Source organism: Scophthalmus maximus, chromosome 4 (assembly GCF_022379125.1).
Source record: "Scophthalmus maximus strain ysfricsl-2021 chromosome 4, ASM2237912v1, whole genome shotgun sequence".
Taxonomy (NCBI): Eukaryota; Metazoa; Chordata; class Actinopteri; order Pleuronectiformes; family Scophthalmidae; genus Scophthalmus; species Scophthalmus maximus.
Window position 1 is genome coordinate 26,899,000 of NC_061518.1, and position 21,035 is coordinate 26,920,034.

Sequence of the window (21,035 nt, forward strand, 5' to 3'; positions counted from 1 at the left end):
CATTTGGGAGAACTGGACTACGTATATTTCCCTGAAATCCCCTTCCCTTGTTTAAATTTGGGTTTCATGTAACTTATCAATTTTCTTTTTATTTATTTTACTTCAATTATTTTCTCTACTGATATAAAGGCTTCTACATGTGCACTTCAAGTGGAGAAACACCCCGTGTTTTGTTTGTGCTTTACTTTCATACTGAATTAAAAAAATGAAGAAATGGATCACTCTATAAAGGTTTCAATCCCAAAATGTCTGTGGAAAAAAATTGATGCCATTTGATTCTCAATAAAAGAAAAACTGGGAACCCTGAGAAAGGGAGAGAGAAATAGTAGGATTAAGAAAAATCTTTTATTTTACAATACGAAAACAACTAAAACAGTTATCAATAACGAAAATGGCCACGCTATAGAAATTTAATAAAGTTAGATGGCTTTACTAAGCAGGGTACTTACTGCGGGGAGATTCTATCACACGCCCAAGTGATACCACCAGGTGAACACACTGTTGACTGGTACCACAGCATCTACACTGCAAGGTACACTGCAAAGAAATGCACATCTAAGAGTAAATCAAGTGACCTCCACCACAAGGCCCACCACAGTGCATGCAAGTATAGAGTGTATCCCACACCTACTCCCTCTCTCAACTTCCAAGAAAGAAAACAAAAGTGTCACAGAGGTGTAAAGGTCATTCCACAATACAAAATGTATCAGTGTAAAAGTAAGGCGTCACCGCAACATAAAAGTTCACTGCATAATTCAGAATCCATTGCAGAGACCGAGTAAACAGACACATGGAGCCCGACAAGGATGGTCTGGATCCAGCAAAGCAGCAGTCTGGCACTAGGTCTCGCTCAATCTGGGGCCCCGATTAGAGGTGACACCGGAAATGTTTGCAGGTCGACTACTCCGGCTCAACAGGGGAACGAGGCTGAATTGCTTCTTTAAACCTATAGAGCATATACATCTGTCAACATCCACCAGTACAAAGCTTCGCTGCAACGTTTCTCCCAGCGCCCACTTACCTACACACACCAAGCAGTCAGTCCTGCAACACATCTACCGGGATTCAGGCCAAGAGCCACCTACACCTGGCCTCATGAAGGCAAGGGGCCCTTTCTGTTTCTTCCTACAGAGGCCAATGTTTCCCCCATCTCAGCCCTCACACATGCCAAAAAATTATGGAAAATATTTCTTTAAATGCTTTTAGCCAACATCAGCACTATCCATAATCCCCCTAAAGGTGTCCTGCAGACATATCTGAAGACGTGTCACAACGTTGAGCTTCGAATAATAATTTATTTGGTACAAAAACAGTTTTGACTTCCTCTGTTGGCCTCGAAAAGTTTCCAAAAACACATGTATTACGTTCAGAGCGATGCGGAACTGGATTACCCGAGTGAAAACAACTCCCTGTTCCTCAGTAGGAAGAACAATAGTGAAGAGTGAAGAGTGTCAATATCTTACCCGAGGCGACATGCCACACCTGTATGGAAGCAAAGCTGTCTCACCAGACTTTGAAATTTAAAAGGCACTGAATTTCTCCTACTGAATTTTACTTGCATTGAAATTATGTATCTGAATTATTTGCAACTGAATTCAAAACTTTCAAGCACGTGTTATGTATATGTATACACATATATACTTATGTGTGAGTTTATTTTGGCAACACTACAGTACATAACAGTGAGCCTATTGATTTTTTTGGGGGGGAACACAACGTGACCACGCGTACCCTGATCGTACCACGGCCGTGGCCTCACTGAGAGAAATAGGAAGACATTTTCAAAGATTAAAACTCTGTGACTAAAAAATATATACGAAACAAAGAGTAATAAACGACCATGTTTACAGCTGGGGATGTCCTGTTGACAGTTCTAAAGGAGACACTCTTACTATTGCGGTCTATGGGGATAATCCTTTTTGGGCTGCATGGGATTTTTACTGCTGCAGTACCACAAATAGCCAGCAGGATTTATTCTCAAGGCTGAGCGGCCTCTGGCCATATAGGCAAGGGCTATTCAATTAGTTTGTAATGGGTCCAATTTCATGAAAAGTATCCCAAAAGGGGGCCTGAGAAATATGGCATGAAATATATAGTATTCACATTAACAGATACAGATACAGTAAAGTATCGACAACATAGGAGTGCATATATTGTATTTTGTAAATGCAAAGTAACATTTAAGACATTCATGTATTAAGACTCAAAGGCCCAAGCATTTCTACATTCAAATGGCATGTTAGGAGGTCAGTCAAGGTGAGCCATATCACAGAAATTTAGAATACATCAAACAGTAGAGGGCACGACTCATCTGCCAGCGACAGTGGGCCGCTGAGGTCTCCTGCAATGCACTCAATTGAGACACCGAATCACTGACATGACTATTTTAACTTTCAAAAATCAAATCAAAACTCGCTGACAGAGTAGGTAGCAATCAAATCAAAATATCACGGAAGAGTATTAGGGCCAGGCATTAGAAAAAAAAATGAGGGGAAGATTTTTATTTATTTATTTAACTTTTCGACAATAAAGTGGAAATGCCGAGATTAAAGGTCAAATAGCCCTAAACGTCCGTGTTGTGGTTCCAGTTCAGCTGTCACACATCCACGTTAAATAACGTTAGCAAAGCTACGCTAGCTTCGGTAGCTGCACGGCACAATTTTCTAATTCATTCTAAAAGTAGTATTTTAACTTTATGCTCAACATTTTGACTTTATTCTCGAAATGTTAAAATCTTCCCACTCATTTTTTCCCCTTATGCCTGACCCTAATACTTTTCTCTAATATATGATGTATAAGCGTGGATAAAAAGTTTCCGGGGAGAAACTAACTTAATTAAAATGAGTAACCTGGACTTTTTTTTCTTCAGGCCACTGTAAGTATTTGCAGGTGTCTTCTTGCAAAAACATTTTAACATTTCCTCATTCCTTGTTACCACCATGTAGCCTGGAGGCAGCTCGCCCAACAGGTTCAATACCACAGTCAACGTCGTGGCTCATTGACATTGTTTTCTCATGTGCCTGTAAGACTCCCTTTAAAGAATATAGTTTTCTAGTTTTTCCCAATGTTGGACGTGAGGAACACTGACGTTTGCATGTATGGGGAGGATATGGAAGCGGGACCAAAGCCTGAAGGCAGAACGAAAGGTCTGTTTGTTTTTCACAAAAACCCTGGGTGTTTTCTGAATTGAAGCACATTTCAAAGTTGATTAGAGGTTCGCGGGGTAAACATTCTGATCTGTTTGATTTGACAGTTGTTCCTGACAGCAGTTCTGTAAACCACAGCTGCTCTTCCAGTCAGTGCTCGTACACAGTGATCAGTAAACCACTGGCAGCGCTGCATGATCCACACCGAACAAACACAAGATCAAATACGCCTTGAACACTTCAGAGATGAGTGAATATTACTTCCAAGTATTACAAGATTTACAAAGGGAATAATTAGGGTTCTACCGAACTGAGAGTTATGACCGTTGAATCAGATTTTGTTGTTCAATACAAATATTCAATCCTGATTTTTTTTTTTTATATAGGACTTTTCTAGTCTTATAGATTGAAGACCACTCAGGGGAAGTCAGGGGAAATGTAATGCTCTGTGTCTTTGTCTCTCTGATTAGGGGATGAGTGTTTTCAAGTTTTTTCCAGGTAAAAAGAACTATGGGTTTAAATGATAACACAAAGAGTACTCAAGTATGCACAGATGGGATACTGTCCAAAGCACGACAAAGTGCATGTGAAAGAAAGGGGGTTCTTCAGTAGAGCTAAAAACCTCTTTATTGGTTGGAGGACACGGAATAATGAGAGCAGTGGCGGTTTCTAGCTTGTGTGGCGCTCTGGGCGAAACCAAGTGGTCACAGCAAGGGCTGCTGCTGGTCACCATTTCATGGCTGGTCAGTTCAACTCATCACAAGTGTGGTCACGCTGTAATCAAGCTGCTGCTCCCCAGAAATGAACTCCGCCCTCTCAAGTAGTAGTGACCGGCAGCAGCTCCGGCACACCCACACACTACACTGCACACTGGACACATGAGGGGAAGCAAAATGACAAAATGATCTCAGTGAGTGATTGGCTGGTAAAGTATTGCAGATTGGAGGTCACACCCAAGCACCTATGTATACCATCATACAATTAACCCTATACCATAATGAACCCAAGTGTTCACAGCACCCAAAACCAGATTGATAGAGATCAACCCTGTTACAACTGTCTGACAGTGTCTGAGCCTGACAAGTCGTCTCGAATTGTCAAATTGTCTTAGGAAGTTTCCTAAATCTTGAATGACAGCGAAGTATTTGATCAGCAGCCATGATAAGAGCTGTTCAGATTCTCTAAGTGCATAGGAAACGAGCTTCAATGCTTCCTTTCCTATCTCCTCTAGCATAGGGTACACTGGAGCTTCCTATGTGAGAGTAAGGAGATATAGACGCCCCACAATTCATTGTGGCAGCGAAATTTAACGTGACGCGCCATGAACATAAGGAAGTAAAATAGTATGAATATGATCCAGAAGAGACGTCATCATGTCAGTTACTGTTGCATATGAATCATTTACATCTGATGTCACACGGTGGTAAAACACTGAAACATGCTGATGGAGCCACTGCGTTTTTTGTAGTTCATCTTGGGAAATGTGTAGTTTCACCACAACAGTCGATCAACAACATCCACCGTCACATGATGACGTAGTTTAGTGAAAGTCGAGTCTGATTCTCTGAGCAGCGCTGTCGGCTTTTCCTGAGTCCTATGAGTCCTCCTTTACACCTTTTCTTGACCTCATGACGTTTTAGACTGAGGTCAAGGAATATTTGATAAAAATAGTAGATAAGAAGGACAATTGGACTGCACCCAAGCAACAGAAACAAGGGCGGGGAGAAACCAGGACACTGGCACTGAGGCTTGATATCAGAACAGTTGGGGCAAGTGAAAAGGACAAACAGATTAAATTATGGAGAAACCAAGATCATAATGGTCATATGAGGCTCAGTGGATGGTTTGATGACTACACAAGTGATGTCAAACTTCTACAAAATAATAACCTACGCAGATGACACTATGATGCAAATACCTCTTCGGTCTTAAATATAACTTAGATGTCCGCGATCAAATCATTCAATGTACCATGATTGGATCCTTCTCTGTCCTGTTCTGTTCTCACACATGGGTGCGTCAATATGGAAAAAAAGAAAAATCAACCTAACTGGGTCAAGATTTGCAACAAATGAGAATCCACTCCACACACAACAAAAGGTGAAAAAAACAGTGGTTCTCAAACTTTTTACACTGTGTACCACCTCAAATAAATATAAGGCCAGTGTGAGTACCACCACTTTGACTGACGTTAAAATACAATCACGTAGGCCTAACCCCATTCAGCTATGGACAGCGCTCGCAGGCGGGAAGTTTTTCTTAAGGAGTACAGGGTGTGAGCGTAACATTCATGAACGTCACCTTAGCAGGCGGATATCTAAACAACAGACTTTTATAGAAAAGGTGAAACATATTTGAAAATTACATTTCAGTGACTTATTATTATTATGATTGATTATTTTCATTCAAATGTTTGATAGTAACAGGGCTGTTTTTAATTAAAATTTATTTCATTTAAAAATGTAATATATTTCGGCGCTTCCCCCCGCGTACCACTAGAGGGGGTTCACGTACCACAGTTTGAGAACCAGTGTTAAACCAAACAAAACATCAAATAACAGCTCATAAGAAAATATGACAATGTTGAGCCTCAGTGGTGAAGTGACTTTGTGAATGGGTGTTGAAAAGAACCAAAGAAGACTAATCGAACATGGAAGGCTAAGCAACAGCTAACTCCTAAAATGGCTGCCGCTCTGGCAACCATATCTGAGGGCTGAGAGAATCAGAGAGAGAGGTCGTCGCAACAAGGTCAGAGCAGATCCCCTGTAGCTGCTGTAGTAACACCAATGAACACAGACAAGTCTCATATCTGGTTTGTAGGTGGTTTATTGTTCATAGTTCATAAAAACACATTGAATTGAAATGACACTTGAATAAACATCCAGTGAGGCGAGACTGAGGCTTACTTCAAAATCCCCCGACAAGGAACGCCATGACTTCAGATCGGTAGTGTTCCCACAAATCGCGTTAATGACAAAAGCAGTAATGGTCAAACTTTGCATATCAATAAATACAGTATGTAAAAAAGCGTTTAACTTAACTTAATTTAAATAAATTCTCTCTCGTGTTTATGCCCCAGTCAGAATGCCTTGAACTAGCACCTGCAGCATTCCTCGGTCATCATTGTGTCCACATCTCCTGATAGAGACCACGATGAGGAAAGGACCAAAGCCCGTTATTAGTTTATGTCTGAGGGACTCGTTTTTTGGGGCTTCCCATGCTCTGGTTTGAAGTAAACATAGGTGGACCAGAGGTCCATCTGGGGGTCCGTCCAGCTGCTGGGGTAATGGTCTTCCAGTTGCTCCTCTGCCTCCTCTTCTTCACTGAACTCTTCCACTCCCTCTTCATCTGAGCCAGTCCCCTGTTCCTCGGGGCGAGTCATCCCCTGGGGCTCTGTCTCCGCCCCGAGAAGACCCTGGTGACACACGCCGCAGACCCTCATTCGCTTGGTGGGGTGAATGTGTCCAACCACTGCCCGCATCTTGGAGCACGAGCTGCAGACCACAAAGCCACATTTTCTGCAGTGGTGCCTGCGCTGGGTCACGGTGAACTTGTCGGAGCAGCGCATGCAGCTGGCAGCGGCCTGGTCGGGGATCCAGGTGACAGCAAAGGTGGACCCGGGTGTGCGGCCGCCGCTCTGCAGTAGTCTGAACCGGCAGTCCTCCACGTGCTCCATCCACATTTGCTTCTCCTCGTGCGAGGCGGCCGCCACGTAGAAGGACTTGCGCGGTGTGCGGATCAACCACTGGTTCTTCATTCTCACACTATCCTCCAAGTCCTCCAGCTGGATGTCCTCTGGAAGAATGACAAAAAGGTACGTTAATGTCAGACAACAAAGGTACAGAGCTCATGGTGTGGGGATCACGCTTTGAAAATCAAGGGGTGACACACTTCTTTCAAAGCTTGTTTTGGAAAGACAACAGGCATCCTTTATTTCAGAACGTCTGGTGGGAAGCACAGTGACGGTTCTTTGTCATTGTAAGCATGTCTTTCTTCTATTACTTTAACATGTCATCTCAAATATGTCGCTGTCCCTGCCTGTAGCTGCACACCAACACACAACAACTCAGACGCAGCATGAACCTGTTGCATTATGTCTTGTCCTTCCGTCCAAATTAAGGTTGCGCCTTTTTCTTTGTGCGACTGAACTTCTCTTTTAACTCTCAAAGCATTGACCAAATAAAATCCAATCGTAGTTTTTTGGGAAGAGTGGATGAGAACGAGGTGCTCACCAAGTGGGATGATCTGCTGGTTCTTGTACCAGTGGCCCCTCAGAATGACGCTGCCATACACAAGCACATCGTTGAAGAGGAAGAACACTTTGGGCTGTGGCCCCCGACGGCTCTGCTTCTTCAGGTGCCCCTGTCCGATGAGAACCCGGCCCGGCTGGGAGAGGGGCTTCCCCCACGGCCCGAATGAATTCTCAACAGCATGGATTCGCTCGTGGTTTTCCGGGTCAAACATCAGCTGGTGAACCATGTTGTCCTTGTGTCTCGTTTTTTTTCAGTAAGGTGCTCCGAGTCTTTTTCAGTTCCACTGTCTTGTCTTTGCAATGAAACACACAGCCCGAAGCAGAAGCATTTAAACTCTTCCAGGTGACGCAACGGGGCTTTTCAGAGTGACTTCAACGCCAAGACAAACATTTAGGGGGCGGGAGCTACGTTTTGAAATGACAGAAAGTGACGCAAGAGATTCTGAAGAAGGAACTGTCAGCGATTTATGCAGGAAGCATACGTGCACTGAGTTTACTTAGAAGTTGTGTCTGTTGACTGAGGCTCCACTATCTCCAGCTCATGTTGATGATGTGCAGTATTGTGTGTGTGTGGAAGATCACCAAAGTAATACAGTTCATCCAACAGTTGCTGAGACATTTCAGTCTCTCCCAGAGTGGTGGGTTGATGCAAGCTGCCAGTCTCTGAAAAATCTAGATGAATGCATACCAAGTTAATTGGGGGCTTCTTGAGGGTCACCCCATGTCGGGACCCCTGACTTTGTCCGCACTCTGCACGGCCTCTAAATATAGAGAAAGAGGACAAGTCGCTGAATTCTGCTTGTAAAGAAACTGACTGAAGTGTTTATAGAATTATTATTTCTGTTTTTAACGTGGTAATCCCTTCATGCCGTTCAGCTCCTTGCCGCACCGAGCTCAAATCCTCTCTGTCTCGACAGACCGTCACGGGTGTCTTTGGTGTCTTGTGTTTTTGCACAGTTATTTATTAACATTTATGTTCATCCAAACTGAGTGAGAACAAATGAGATCGGGCAGCGGTCCATATGCAAGCCCATTGGGTTGGGAATGTTCTAATTCAGGGATGGGCACCTTTGATGATAGGGAGGGCCACCAAAAACGTTCTCCTCACTACCAGAGGGCCGGATTGTGAACGTGCACTTTCACCAGTAGGATACTGTAACCCCATCATTCAATTCGCCAATTATAGCTATTAAATTAATGAAAACAACTGAATGTATAATGGTTAATAAAGTTTATTTTACCAACATCTATATTTTTCATATTCAACTGCATTTAGTAATGCTCCTATTCAGAAAGAAGCTACCTCGTGCATGTGTCTAAGGGTGGACTTGAACTCACGACCTCTGGTGAGTAAAACAGATGTGCTAGCAGGGAGCTAAACCCCAAATGAGACCTAGGTCCACTGCACAGCACCCGACGAGAGCTCTGACCATCGTCATCTCCCCCTTCCAAGTATTTGTGTTGGCGACGATTCTCTCAGTCTAGTTTTCTTTTTTGGCCGCTCAGACAAAACAGCAGTTGCTTGGTAATAAGCCTCTTGCATTTCGAGGGAGCGGCCCCTAACGGTGGGGATCCGGTTCAAATGTGGTCAAAGGGGCAGCTAGCGCCTGTGAAACCTACAATGTATTGATATTTGGGAAAAGAAACAAAATTAATAACAATATATATGTATCTTGAAATTGACCGTCAGTAGTCGATCCCTGTTCTAATTCATCTGCCTTTTTTGGGATTTGAAATGTTGGCACTATTTACACTATTAATATTCATGTAAATTCCTTATATTTATTATTCTTATTCTCTATATTTTTTGCAATTCATATATTTTTACATGTAGATACATGTTTTACATATGTAGATATTGTATATATTTTGTGTGCTGTGTGAAACGTGCTTCTGTTACACCAGAATTTCCCAGCTTAGGATAAACAAAGTAATTATATACAGTATCTATGTATTGTTCGTGGACCCTGAGACTGAACCGTTTAAACCTCTCTAATTGCACGTGTGATTTTCCTACTCTTACATCTCAAAACGTCGAAGGGGACTCATCATACCGTGGAAGGTCTGAGCAGTTTTCGCCTTGAAGGTGATTTCAAGTGAAACGGCATCAGGTCCTTCCTCGCGTCTACACTATTTCCCAGAAGTCCCATTACTCAACATTAGGTTCCTCGGCAGACGGCCAGCTCAACCCAGAAGGGTGATCCTTGCTTCCGCAAATGTATCTTAAATGTGAAAACAATTTCGTTATTGAGTCACGGCTTGAACCATCACTGGAGGATTTCCGTCCTGGTCGGTTTGGCAACATCTGTGGTTACGCGTGGTAACACAGAATTCTTGAGGAAGTCCTTTTAACAGAGATGTCAGACAGTAACTGGCCCTTTTTCCAGGGCACGGCGTCCTGTTTCGTAGACACATTCGTACACGGTGGAGCTGAAACGCAGCACTTCCTTTGACTTCTTCTTCTTGGTCGTCTGGCGCTGGTCTACCGGTTTGTTCCAATAGTCAAAACTAAACATGGTGAAGCAGCGTTCCCTTATCATGCAACTCAGACCTAGAATATCGTTCCAGATGATGATCAGACAAGCCCCGGACTCTGACATCCTCCCTATTCCACCCTGTAAATCAGCTCTTTTAAAATAGTTTTTTAAGGAGCTGTATTTATTGTCTTATTTGATCTTTTTTTAATCTAATCCTATCAAGCTGTATACTTTGTTTGACTGATGTTTGTTATGGTAAATGGTTTTTCACACAGTTCGCCACCTTGTAGAGCACTTTGAGTTGCCTTCGTGTATCAAATGTTCTGTAAATATAAAGTTCCCTTGCCTGGCCTTATTATGAAGGCAAGGCAAGTAGGCTCTTGAATCAACCCTGCGTCCTTATTATGAAGTGACTGTACAGTGTGTGCACGCGACACGTCTATTTTAGGTCAGATGAATAACTGAAAGTCTATATTTGGCTCTTTTTTTTCATCTCGATCGGTGATCTGATCTGGATATGGAAAACTCTCACAAGAAACTCACAGACTGTGTCACTAAAAAGGAAAAAAGGAAGTTCAGTGTTTCCCCCCACGACGACGACAAACACAGGTTGCAGTCGGCCCAATGAACATTAAGTTGTAAAACAACAGTTAGTTCACTCTTCTGTCTGACAGCGGACGTTTGCCCTACATCTGGGTAAATGCATAAGTCAATTCATAATACGCATTTGAGTATCAGTCCGACTACATCAGGCTAGGTACTTACGGTACGTGAGCCACTTTCTAAATTTACACACTCCACTGTAAAAAAAAAGAAGCCGTTGGGCACTTGGGTTTTGGTCTAACGCAACAGTTTCATCAGGACTGAACAGAAGGACTCGCTCCAGTGTGTTTTATTGTTGCTGTTTTTTGTGAATGTAAAAGTTCTGCAAAGCAAAATAAAAAGCCCACAGTCCATGTTAGAGGGAGCTCTAACCCTAACCCCCGCCCCGGGCTTCATCTGGAGGGAGGGGCCTCAAACAGACAGTGTTTCAGACGGACGCTGTGGAAGAGGAGCTGCAGGAAACTGATGTGTTTACTGATCATTCAAGCATGTCAACCTTTTCAGGTTCATAACATTATGAACCTGAATATGAGCAGAATAGGTCTTATTAAAAAAACTAAAAAACATAACACATAAGACATCCAGCAGTGTTCCCATTTAGTCCCACCAGGAACTCATTTACACCATGAAAGACAGAGTAGACCAAAAAAAAAAAGGGCGTGTGCATCTTTCAGCATTCTTAATGAAATGATACAATTAAACAGGTTTCATGTGGAGGCAGCGGCTGTCGGACACTCCCACTGCTTTTCAACGAGAGCCTGACAAACGACACGCACCTCCAGCAAAATCCTGTCTCGCCGTTTCCACGTTCGCTCCAACAGCTCCACCATCTTCCTGCGGTCTGACATACAGGAGACGCACAGGAACCTCACGATGTGGAGTGTGAAAACAGGGTGCTGGTACAGTTCCTCCTGATGGCCACCGGGAGGCTGCAGCAGTTGATCCTGCCGGTGGCCCGTCACAAGTCAATGGTTCCTCTCACTTTGAACTTCTTGGCGGAGCGCTCGCTGGCCCTCTGCTCGAACTTACTGCCGTAGATGTGAGAGACAAAGCCTTCGATCTCCACGGCGAACACGCTGTTCCTCTTGGGGATCACTGGCACACGGCGAGTGGAGGGAGAAGAAAAAAAACCCAACAAGGAACAGACGTCACACACATGAGGTTAAGTCTGATGGTGGTTCACAGTTGTAAAGTCTAAAGGAAAGAGTTGGATTTTAACAAACTGGTTCAACGTTTGACCATCATGTGCAGTTAAACAGGAAATGGAGACGAGCCACTGCTGGACTAGATGCACGCCGGGGGAAAATATAATGTTATCTTAAAGCCAACGACGTTGCAAACCGCAACCAACTGAGCTTTCGACAGGGGACACTATGGTGGCGCACCGCTAATTCCAGCAGTGCTGGAAATTCAACGCGAATGCGACGTATTCAATGCTGCTCAATGCAAAGCTTCTCCGACCTCCTGAGTCGCAGTGCAACCTGAACGCAGCACAACGACGTAGCAAACACGGAGACTCACACGGAGGTCGGGTCCACCTCATGTTACTATATTTATCTCATTCACAGTTGACGAAAAAAACATTGGTTCTTTGGTGAATTTGATTATACATATACGAACACACAGTAATATGCAATAAATTAAATTTCTGTGAATACGTTCTAAATATTACACACTGTAGCTTTAACGAAATGAACACCGTCCCACCTTTCAGTCTGTCCTCCTTGGTGATGATTTTGAAGATGTGTTTGAATTCTTGCACTAGAATCCCCGTCGTGCCCACATATGATGGACATTTGGACCGGACCACTGTGAGAGGGGAGAAGAAATCAAAACGTCAGTGCAACTGTCCTGGCTGCGCAGCCGAGCTCACAGCAGTGCGTCTGCATCAGGAGCGGTTACTCTCATTTTGGAATGCTGATTGGGGGAAGCGGGGATAGAACCACCGACCCTCTGGTTAGTGGATGACCCTCTCTTTACTAATGAAAACTGAATTGACATTTTAATTCCCTGTGATGCTAACTTTAGAGAAAAGCACAACTCCACCTGTGAGGATTGCACCGTGGAAGTCGGCCTTCAGAAGCTTCTGCTGCACCAGCTGTGGATTACTGTCAAAACGACAGAGGTTCTCAGAGACTTAAGGAAAACAACGTCTTCAAATGAGCAGATAATTAGTGACGCTGGTGTTCAGATCCAATTTACCTGGTCGGTTTCAATCCAGCGCACAGATCGATGATGTACTGTCTCCAGAGTTCATGCAGAGGCAGGAAGAGCTCGTATCTACAATGACAATGATCAAAATGCTGAAGGTGGGGGGGTAGATAGGATCCGGATCGTACGAGGATCATTCGGATTCTTGACCCACCTCTGGTGCTGAGGCTGGATCTGGAAGATCTTCATCGCCCTCTTCTGGCGGGCGTTCAGTCCCTTGGCTTTCTTGCTGCTCCTCTTGGCGCGCTCCTTCTTGGGCCTGGAGTAGCCCAGGACCACGGCCTTGTGGCTCAACATGCTCTTCAGGTCGTGTCGGGTGCGATGCTGAATGCTGGTTCTGAGGAACGCCTGGGTGAAGGCCTCGGCCCGGGAGCTGGGCTGAGACTGGGAATGACACAGTACAGTTATAGAAGTGGATAGTAAACCTTTGATAGTAAACTATTTCAGTAGACCCTGACAGGTTGAGATATTAATAAGTTCAAAGGGGCAGTAAGCGATTCTAAAGCAATCAGTGAATATTTCCTCAGCGTCTGCTAGCTGTCATATTTATGACGGAGTTTAAGGGCCCGTTGAAGTAAAAAAAATAAAAGTGAGACTTCGAGAATAGAGTCATAATTTTATGAGAAAAATTGTAATTTATTTAATATTATATTACGGAAATAAACAGCAACCCAGGAAACAGGCGTGAGTCCTGGCAACAGCTCTCTCTCGTCGTGCCACACAGACACCAAATTTACAACTTATTCTCATAATATTATGACTTTTTTCTCGTAAAATTACAACTTTAATCTCATAACATTTTGACTTTATTCCCTCACTGTGGCTCTAATACTCCGTCGTACATATTTGTGTGTGCGCCGTAAAAAAATCCGGGTTTTCGGTAAGGATGATATGTCCCAATCTGATATTCCATATCGGTATCGGGGCAATATTGTGTGTGGTATTTTGGTATTGTCCCAGGCTCTGTAAATCGAAAACAGAAAACTGGCGCGGACCGCACCAACAACACCGCGAGTGCAGTCTGTGAACATCACTCGTCGACACGTTAAGAGATGTGCTAGCGGCTGATGCTGCTACTCCGGAGTTTTGGCCTAGTGGTTAGCCCATAGTTCTCCCGTACCGGAGGTCGAGGGTTTGCTGCCCGGCCACAACAGTCAAATGACGACAACAACAGAGAGGGGAAACAAACTTTCTCCCAAATCGCTCACTGCCCCTTTAGTGAAAAAAATCATAGTAATAGATCAGCTGATGTCCACGTTTATACAATTATCATAACAGGCAATTATCTTGCTGGCTTACAGTAAACGTATCCATCAAACCTCAACATTTTAACGTCGCTCAGATCCTTACGCTTGCCCACTTTTCTGCCTCCAACATATCAACTTGGCCAAATATCCACCTGCTGCCTAATATATACGCACCTGACAGGTGCCATTGTAGCATGAGCACCAATATTCTTCGATTCCCCTGTCAGTGGTCATAATGTCATGGCTGATTGTTGTGTTTGAAAAGGTGGAGCCGGATCCAGACTGTCTTTTAGTTCTTCTCGGGAGATTTGACTAATCATTTGCGCTGTAAATCTCTGCAGGAGAGTTTTAAGACTAACTACACAAAAAGACTGGACCCTGTGTTAAAGACTGTGTGTCTGGATTACGGCGTTCACACAGCACGTCACACCGGGTCTAATGAAATGCGTGTGCTCACCGTAACACCCAGGAGCTTCACCAGGTCTGGAGGAATCCTGGCTTGAACGGGTGCTTCTGTTGGGACAGAAAACCTGTTTAAAACCGGTAAAACACAAAAGCCCCTTTCACAATGGCCCCAAAAAATGACTCTGCAATAGACTTATAGTCGGCTTCACCTCCGATCGGCATTGATGTGAATGTCACACCCAGGTGAACGCGCTAATTTGCGCGGTGCCGGAGGCCATGAAGGCTGGTCTCCTCCGTCGGTAACTTGGCTGAGTTTGTAAACTTTGAAAGAGTGACAAAAGTACAAGATATAAGGTAACAACCTTATATCTACCGTCTCACTGGCTTCCATGCTGACTGCTTTCTGTTGTTTACAACACTGTTCCACATCTTTGTTTTATGGCGCGCACCGACCGCTCTTTACCACCACCTGTGACCGCCAACCAATCACTAGACTGTTTTCCAGCGCGTTCACCAACGTCATGACGTCAAAACAAGTAAAAGACCCAAGTAGCCCAGCAGCCTCCACAAGGTGACGGTATTTTAGCAATTAATCGATTAGTTGACTTTCGTCAAAACTACTTAAACCGATTAACAAAATAGTTGGCGATTACTTTAATGGTCGATTACTCATCGATTAATCGATTAACCTCAAAATCTACAGAAAAATTGCAGAAATGCTGACATAGGTCACACAAATCTCACTTATTATGTATCACGGTAACACAAAAATAAGTAGCTGCATTTCAAGGTTTTTTATGTGTGTGTATGTGTTAAATCAGTGATTCTTTTCAAACATAGGGGAATTTGTTGACTTCTTCATGATGTTGTTGGCTTTTCCATCCTGGAATTTCCCAATTTTCACAAGAGAATGTGTTCTTTATTTCTGAAGACGGGGACTTTCCCGTGTCACCGACGGAATGATGGCACCTGGGAGAGGGAGAGGACACAGAGCGAACTGTAATAACATTCACACAGTCTTACGCTTATGTAAGACAGGTGTAGTTACATGCTGCACGTTCCGTCATTCCAATTGGCTGCAATTAGGGAAACGGATTTTAAAAACTCCCTCGGGTAATAATATGCATGTATGAACAGCGGCTGCAGGGAAGTGACAGTGTGAACACACAGACCGGTCGGACCGGCCACTGCAGCTGTGTTGTGTACAGTCACACAGAGGCAGTACGGAGCCTCAGAAAACTTCGACAAGTGTCATCACAGCAGCATCTCCCATCCGTGTGCAGACAGACGGGGTTTCCCCTAGGTTTACTGGTTTGGAAATTTTTTTCGGGGGGGGGGGGGGGGGGGGGGGGGGGGGGTAGGCTAAGGTTTCAAAAATCTGTTAAGTTGCATCAACAATCTTTTATACAGGATTCGGAGCAAACACATCTTGAACTGCGAGATATAATGCAATTGACCATAAACATATACCAATATATTGACACTTTTTCATATTTGACATTTGTCTTTGGGGTGAAATTCAAAGACCATCATTCTCTCCACAGTGCGGGCAGTAGGAGCCATTTGCAGAAGTACATTTTGTGGACTTTCCATGTTTTTTTCATGAAGTTACAGTATATATATATTTATATTTTAATTTTTTTCTTATATTGTTTTTACTTTAATTACCCCTATCATGTTTTTCTGACCCTCAAAGAGATGTAGATAATTTTCAGACATACATTTCATATATAAGGCCAGCATAATGTACTGTAAATGTTCTCTCCACTGCTGGAGAGATTTTACTAATCTTGCAAGATTATTAAGTGTGTCTGTCACACAATTTTTGTTTGCGGATCAAGAGAGTGCAGTGTTTCTTGGCCCGTAAATGACGGCCTATGTGCCTATGCCAAGAACAGGCCCTGATTATACTTTCAAATACAGTAGGGCCAGCTCTTCTGCAGAGTCGGGACCATCAGACCGTACGACTTGAGCATGGACCTCTGTGCTGCGCCCAGCGTCCACCCCCTAGTGCTACAAGTGCATAAAAAGGTTCCACTCCACTCTTACTTACTCTTAATCTCACCTGCTGATTTGCAGATTTGAAAATTTTGCCCATGACATCACATTATTTGACACGGTGTGTGAATGTGTTTTGTACCATATTTACTGCAAAGAATGTAGCAAAAATGTCAGCGTTTGACTTTCAGAATATGTGACTCATAGAATAGGAGTTGTGCACCTGTGATTAAGTATTTGAGAAGGTGTAACTGTAGTGTTGTGTTTGTGGGAGATGGGAAAATCTACAAGTTTGGAACTCCTAAAGTATTTTTCTCTGTGACTACACATTTACTGATATACATGTGACTCTTTTCTACAACTACAAATGAGTTATGCACCAAATTTACCTCCATAATTCTCCAGCTCCAACTCACCACCTCATCCTTCCTCAGCTCAGCAGGGGCCTCGCCCCAAAGGCGCACGACAACGCCTCCCTCCCCCACCACAGCAACACCTCTCTCCATCCTGGAGAGTGACGTCAACGGGCTGTTCAAGAGCCGAAAACTCACATTTTTTTCCCGGTGCGCACACAGAACCGACAGTGTTTGCTTTAGAATCGCTTACTGCCCCTTTAAGCGTGAGACTCTCCTCTCTCGGCTCGCTACAGTCACGGGCGCTGTCACCATGAGTCAGAGAACAATGTTGAGGTTTGGGTACCGTTCAACTAAGTTCTGTAAATGGAGCTCAGAATCTGCAGGACAGTGGTGTCTTTAGCCGGCACATCGCGCACAAGGCCTGTTTTTTCCGTGTGAACGCAACTGTCTTTAGGTCTTAAAGTGGTGTTCATACTCCTCACTGACAGCTTGCCAGCGCACACAGAACACAAACATTATACAGTAATCACATACAATCGGCCTGTCACTTGGGGGCCCCCTAGCGAGGGCGGGGCCCCTTTCAATTTAAACGGTTGAAACATAGGTAAGGCCGCCTATGACAAACGGTTTGTGATGCTCCCCTCTGGCAGAAGGATGCGGTCCATCAGGACCAAACCTCACGCCATAAGAACAGCTTCTTCCCCTCTGTGAGAACCTACTTGGTAATAAACACGATTCTGACAAATATGACAAAACATTCAACACGTGCAACAAAAGCAAATATTTCCCTTGAAACACCACAACTTGTGATCAAATGAATAAATCCTCTCAACCAATCGTTACACAGTGATCGACAGAATATAGAATCAATATCAACCAGTGCTACCTCACGGTCATTTGTGCTCATTACTGTACTGTGGACTTTTCCTTCTCTCTATTTTTGATCCATGCTTACAGTGCATAGAGCAACACAGAGGTGGATGATACCTGATACTCCACAGGCGCATTACAGATTAATACTTATACAGGTCATTTCTGTGACCTGTATAAGTTGTGAACAGGTGTTTTCTTTTTGGTTCAGCTCAGTTACACCAATAGAGTTGGAGTATTTGTGTGAAATATGAAGTAAATACTCAACACACCAGCATGGAGCTGCAACAGTCAATCGATTAATCGGTCAGACGGATGACCTTTTAAGTGAATTGCCAGCTATGTTGATAATCGATTAATCGTTTCAAGTGTTTTTTATGAAAAAGAACAAGGAAGAAAATGTGAATATTTTCTGGTTTCTTTGCTCCTCTGTGACAGTAAACTGAATATCTGGTGTGGACAAAACAAAACATCATCTTGAGGTTTTGTGAAACACGATCAACTTTTTTCACCAATTTATGAACCGAACAGCTAATCGATTCATCGAGAAAATAATGGACAGATAAATCGATTCATCGAGAAAGTAATGGACAGATTGATCGATGATGAAAATAATGGACAGATAAATCGATAACGTAAATAATGGACAGATAGATCGATGATGAAAATAATGGACAGATAGATCGATGATGAAAATAATGGACAGATAGATCGATGATGAAAATAATGGACAGATAGATCGATGATGAAAATAATGGACACCAGCATCATACTCGGGCAGTTCCTCTGAGAAACACGCTGCCGGACACGCCCCCTTTAACACCGACGTCTTTCCTATTTTAATATCAATATAGTTTATAACGTGTGGACATCCTTTTTTGGTGTCTTACTACAGCTTCTCATTCTGCAGTTCGTGTACGTTTCGCCTCGTCGGAGCCTAAAGCAGAGTCCCACCAGCTCGATCTGTGGACACTCACCTCACGTCCCTGTTGGACATCAAACTCACCGTCCATTCGCACGACTTTCTGGAGCGTTCGACAAAACGTGTGTAGATCCGGAACCGTCTCTGGTCGCAGGGGTCTAACACGTGTTGTTGTTGTTCTTCTTCTTCGTCTTCTTCCTCTTCCTCTTCCGGTGAAGCACTTCTTCTTCGTTTTCCGATTAGGTGGTTGACATCCAACGATTAAGTGTATTACCGCCACCTGCTGGGCTGGAGTGTAACAACAACAAAAAGATATATCACAGAGCTAGTGTGAAATGTATGTTATTTACAAAAAACTCACTCTTTATTTGTGTATATATATATATATATATATATATATATATATATACAGTTTGTTTATTTATTATTCCAGTCTTTTTCAGTAACTCTAAAATTGCTGCTCCCTGTCTTTTATGTAAATGGACTGTATTTAAACAAAGCTTTTCTAGTCTATTCAATCACATTCATCCAGTCACACACACTTTCATACAACCAGTACCAATGAACCCCTCCCCCCCATTATTTGTCCAACACTAATCACCACTTGCCATGCAAGAAATTAAACATTGTGCAATATCTAATATGTGCAATATATAATAACAACATAATAACAATAATACAATTATTAATGATGTATTCATTACACATGATGAACAATTCAAGAAACATTTGAGAACTATTAAGATTAATTTCATTCTTTCTCAACTCATTTTGCAGCTGCAGCTCCTGCACAATCTTGGATGATGCATAATAATGTGCATACATTGGTTACCTGCATCACGTCATGACAGCAGACAGAGTTCATCATGTTGTCAACTCGTGACTGACAGTTCAGGGACAGTTTGCCTGTTTTTGTAATTAAAAGAGTTCAGGGCTGAGCTAGAATTTGGACCCAAAATGCAGACGACCAGACTCCATGAAGGTGAACAGATTTAATCTTTCAAGCAATAGAGGGTAAGGATTTTATCACACATGATTCACACTGCCGGCCCATCTGAGACAAAGTTGTCTTCAAGGAAAAATAATCGATGCATTAAGACAAATTAGATCCACTCTGCGAATATACATCAATTTCCATAAATTATAAAACAGTAGAATGAAAAATAGTAGACTGTCATCTGGCTGCATGGACCACCCACTACCTCACCAACAGACTCCCCCTTCCTCTTCACCCTGTACACATCACACTTCAGACACAACACGGAAGGCTGTCACCTCCAGAAGTTCTCTGGACTGCAGGGACGTCATCAGCAACTTTGTCGACTGGTGTGAACTGAACCAAATGCAAATCAACGCCAGTAAGACAAAGGAGATGGTGATAGACCTCCTGCAGGAAGGTGACTCAAACTTCGCCTGTGAACATCCAGGGTTTGGACATCGAGGTTGTGGGTGTTCACCTAAACAGCAAACTGGACTGGACTCACAACACAGATGTTCTGTACAAGGGCCAGAGTCGTTTCCGTCTGCTGAGGAGAGTGAGGTCCTTCGGTGTGCGCAGGACACTGTTAAGAACGTATAATGACCTCTGGACACGATCGAGGAGGTGCGTGAGAGGAGGATGTCGGCCAAGCTGACATCCATAGTGTGTAATCCGTCTCACCCCCTGTATGAAACTGTAGGGGCAGCTCCTTCAGCAACTGACTGCTGTACCCCTGGTGCAAGAAGGAGCGCTACCGCAGGTCCTTCATCCCGACAGCTGTCAAACTGTACAATAACACCATGTGATGCAGCACTGCGCTGATGTTGTCCCATCACATCACAACAAACGACTTGCACTACTGTCCTGCCATACTGTACTTGCATCACATTCATTATTCTTTTTCAACTCCTGTACTTTATATAGTTGTCTACATCCACCACAACTGCGTGAGTTATCATCCTGTGAAATACCACCTATATCCTGTGCAATACATATATATATATATGAATGTGTTGCACATATATATATATATATGCATTTTTACTTACTCCCTATTTTGCCTTTTCAAACCAAAACACTGCACAAGGCAAAACTTGCACTGTTTACATATATATAGCTTTTTTAAACTATTTTTTTCCCCTCTATTTTTATTATATATATTTGCTATATTTGTGATGTTTCTACTTCTTTCCTCATGCTGTAACAAGTGAATTTCTCTAACGAGGGATGGATAAAGTCTATCCTATCTTATCTTATCTTACAGCTGCCCATAAAATAGTTTGGTTGAATTATGTGTCACCCCAGTCTACCAACTTTTATTAAAATAAAGCTCTTTTTTTAGAGTGCAGTACTTTTTGGTATGTGATGATGTCGTGTCTATGAAAGAAAAATCATCTCTCTTTCATTCTCAAGGATTCCTCGTTTTCAGATGCAAAAAGCCAAAAGCAGTCGCCCCTGGTTTTTGCGGCTGAAATCACAGCTGTCGCTGCATATTTGATCATCTTTAGCTGAAAACGATGGCTCCACCTGACTCCCTGCTGCTGCAGGAGCCTAGCGACGGTTGCGAAG

General features: G+C 43.2%; 2 protein-coding genes across 3 annotated transcripts; both read right to left on the minus strand.

Moving 5' to 3' along the window:
- Window positions 1-5,954: 5,954 nt before the first annotated feature.
- plekhf1 (pleckstrin homology domain containing, family F (with FYVE domain) member 1) lies at window positions 5,955-8,253 on the minus strand. Its single transcript, XM_035628517.2, has 2 exons — window positions 7,379-8,253; window positions 5,955-6,941 (listed from the first exon to the last, which is right to left on the minus strand). Exons 1-2 carry the CDS (start codon window positions 7,623-7,625, stop codon window positions 6,325-6,327), a joined length of 864 nt encoding a protein of 287 aa, XP_035484410.1. The 5' UTR covers window positions 7,626-8,253; the 3' UTR covers window positions 5,955-6,324.
- Window positions 8,254-10,751: 2,498 nt separating this feature from the next.
- On the minus strand, window positions 10,752-20,957 carry pop4 (POP4 homolog, ribonuclease P/MRP subunit). 2 transcript variants are annotated; one of them, XM_035628520.2, is made up of 8 exons: window positions 20,819-20,957; window positions 18,572-18,775; window positions 14,394-14,449; window positions 12,844-13,073; window positions 12,681-12,758; window positions 12,525-12,586; window positions 12,186-12,287; window positions 10,752-11,573 (listed from the first exon to the last, which is right to left on the minus strand). In XM_035628520.2, the coding sequence occupies exons 2-8, from the start codon at window positions 18,576-18,578 to the stop codon at window positions 11,437-11,439; spliced, it is 672 nt and encodes a 223-aa protein (XP_035484413.2). In that variant the 5' UTR covers window positions 18,579-18,775; window positions 20,819-20,957; the 3' UTR covers window positions 10,752-11,436. The 2 variants fall into 2 exon arrangements, with proteins under 2 accessions (XP_035484413.2, XP_047187532.1); XM_047331576.1 differs by lacking the exons at window positions 18,572-18,775; window positions 20,819-20,957 and adding an exon at window positions 14,551-14,888.
- Window positions 20,958-21,035: the final 78 nt, after the last annotated feature.

Coding starts and splice junctions, on each gene's coding strand:
- plekhf1 (XM_035628517.2), bottom strand. CDS start 7,625: ATGGTTCACCAGCTGATGTTTGACCCGGAAAACCACGAGCGAATCCAT. Junction 6,942..7,378: donor CCAGCAGATCATCCCACTTG/GTGAGCACCTCG, acceptor TCATTCTTCCAG/AGGACATCCAGCTGGAGGAC.
- pop4 (XM_047331576.1), bottom strand. Junction 12,759..12,843: donor ATCCAGCCTCAGCACCAGAG/GTGGGTCAAGAA, acceptor TTGTCATTGTAG/ATACGAGCTCTTCCTGCCTC. Junction 11,574..12,185: donor CAAGGAGGACAGACTGAAAG/GTGGGACGGTGT, acceptor GCCGTGTGCCAG/TGATCCCCAAGAGGAACAGC.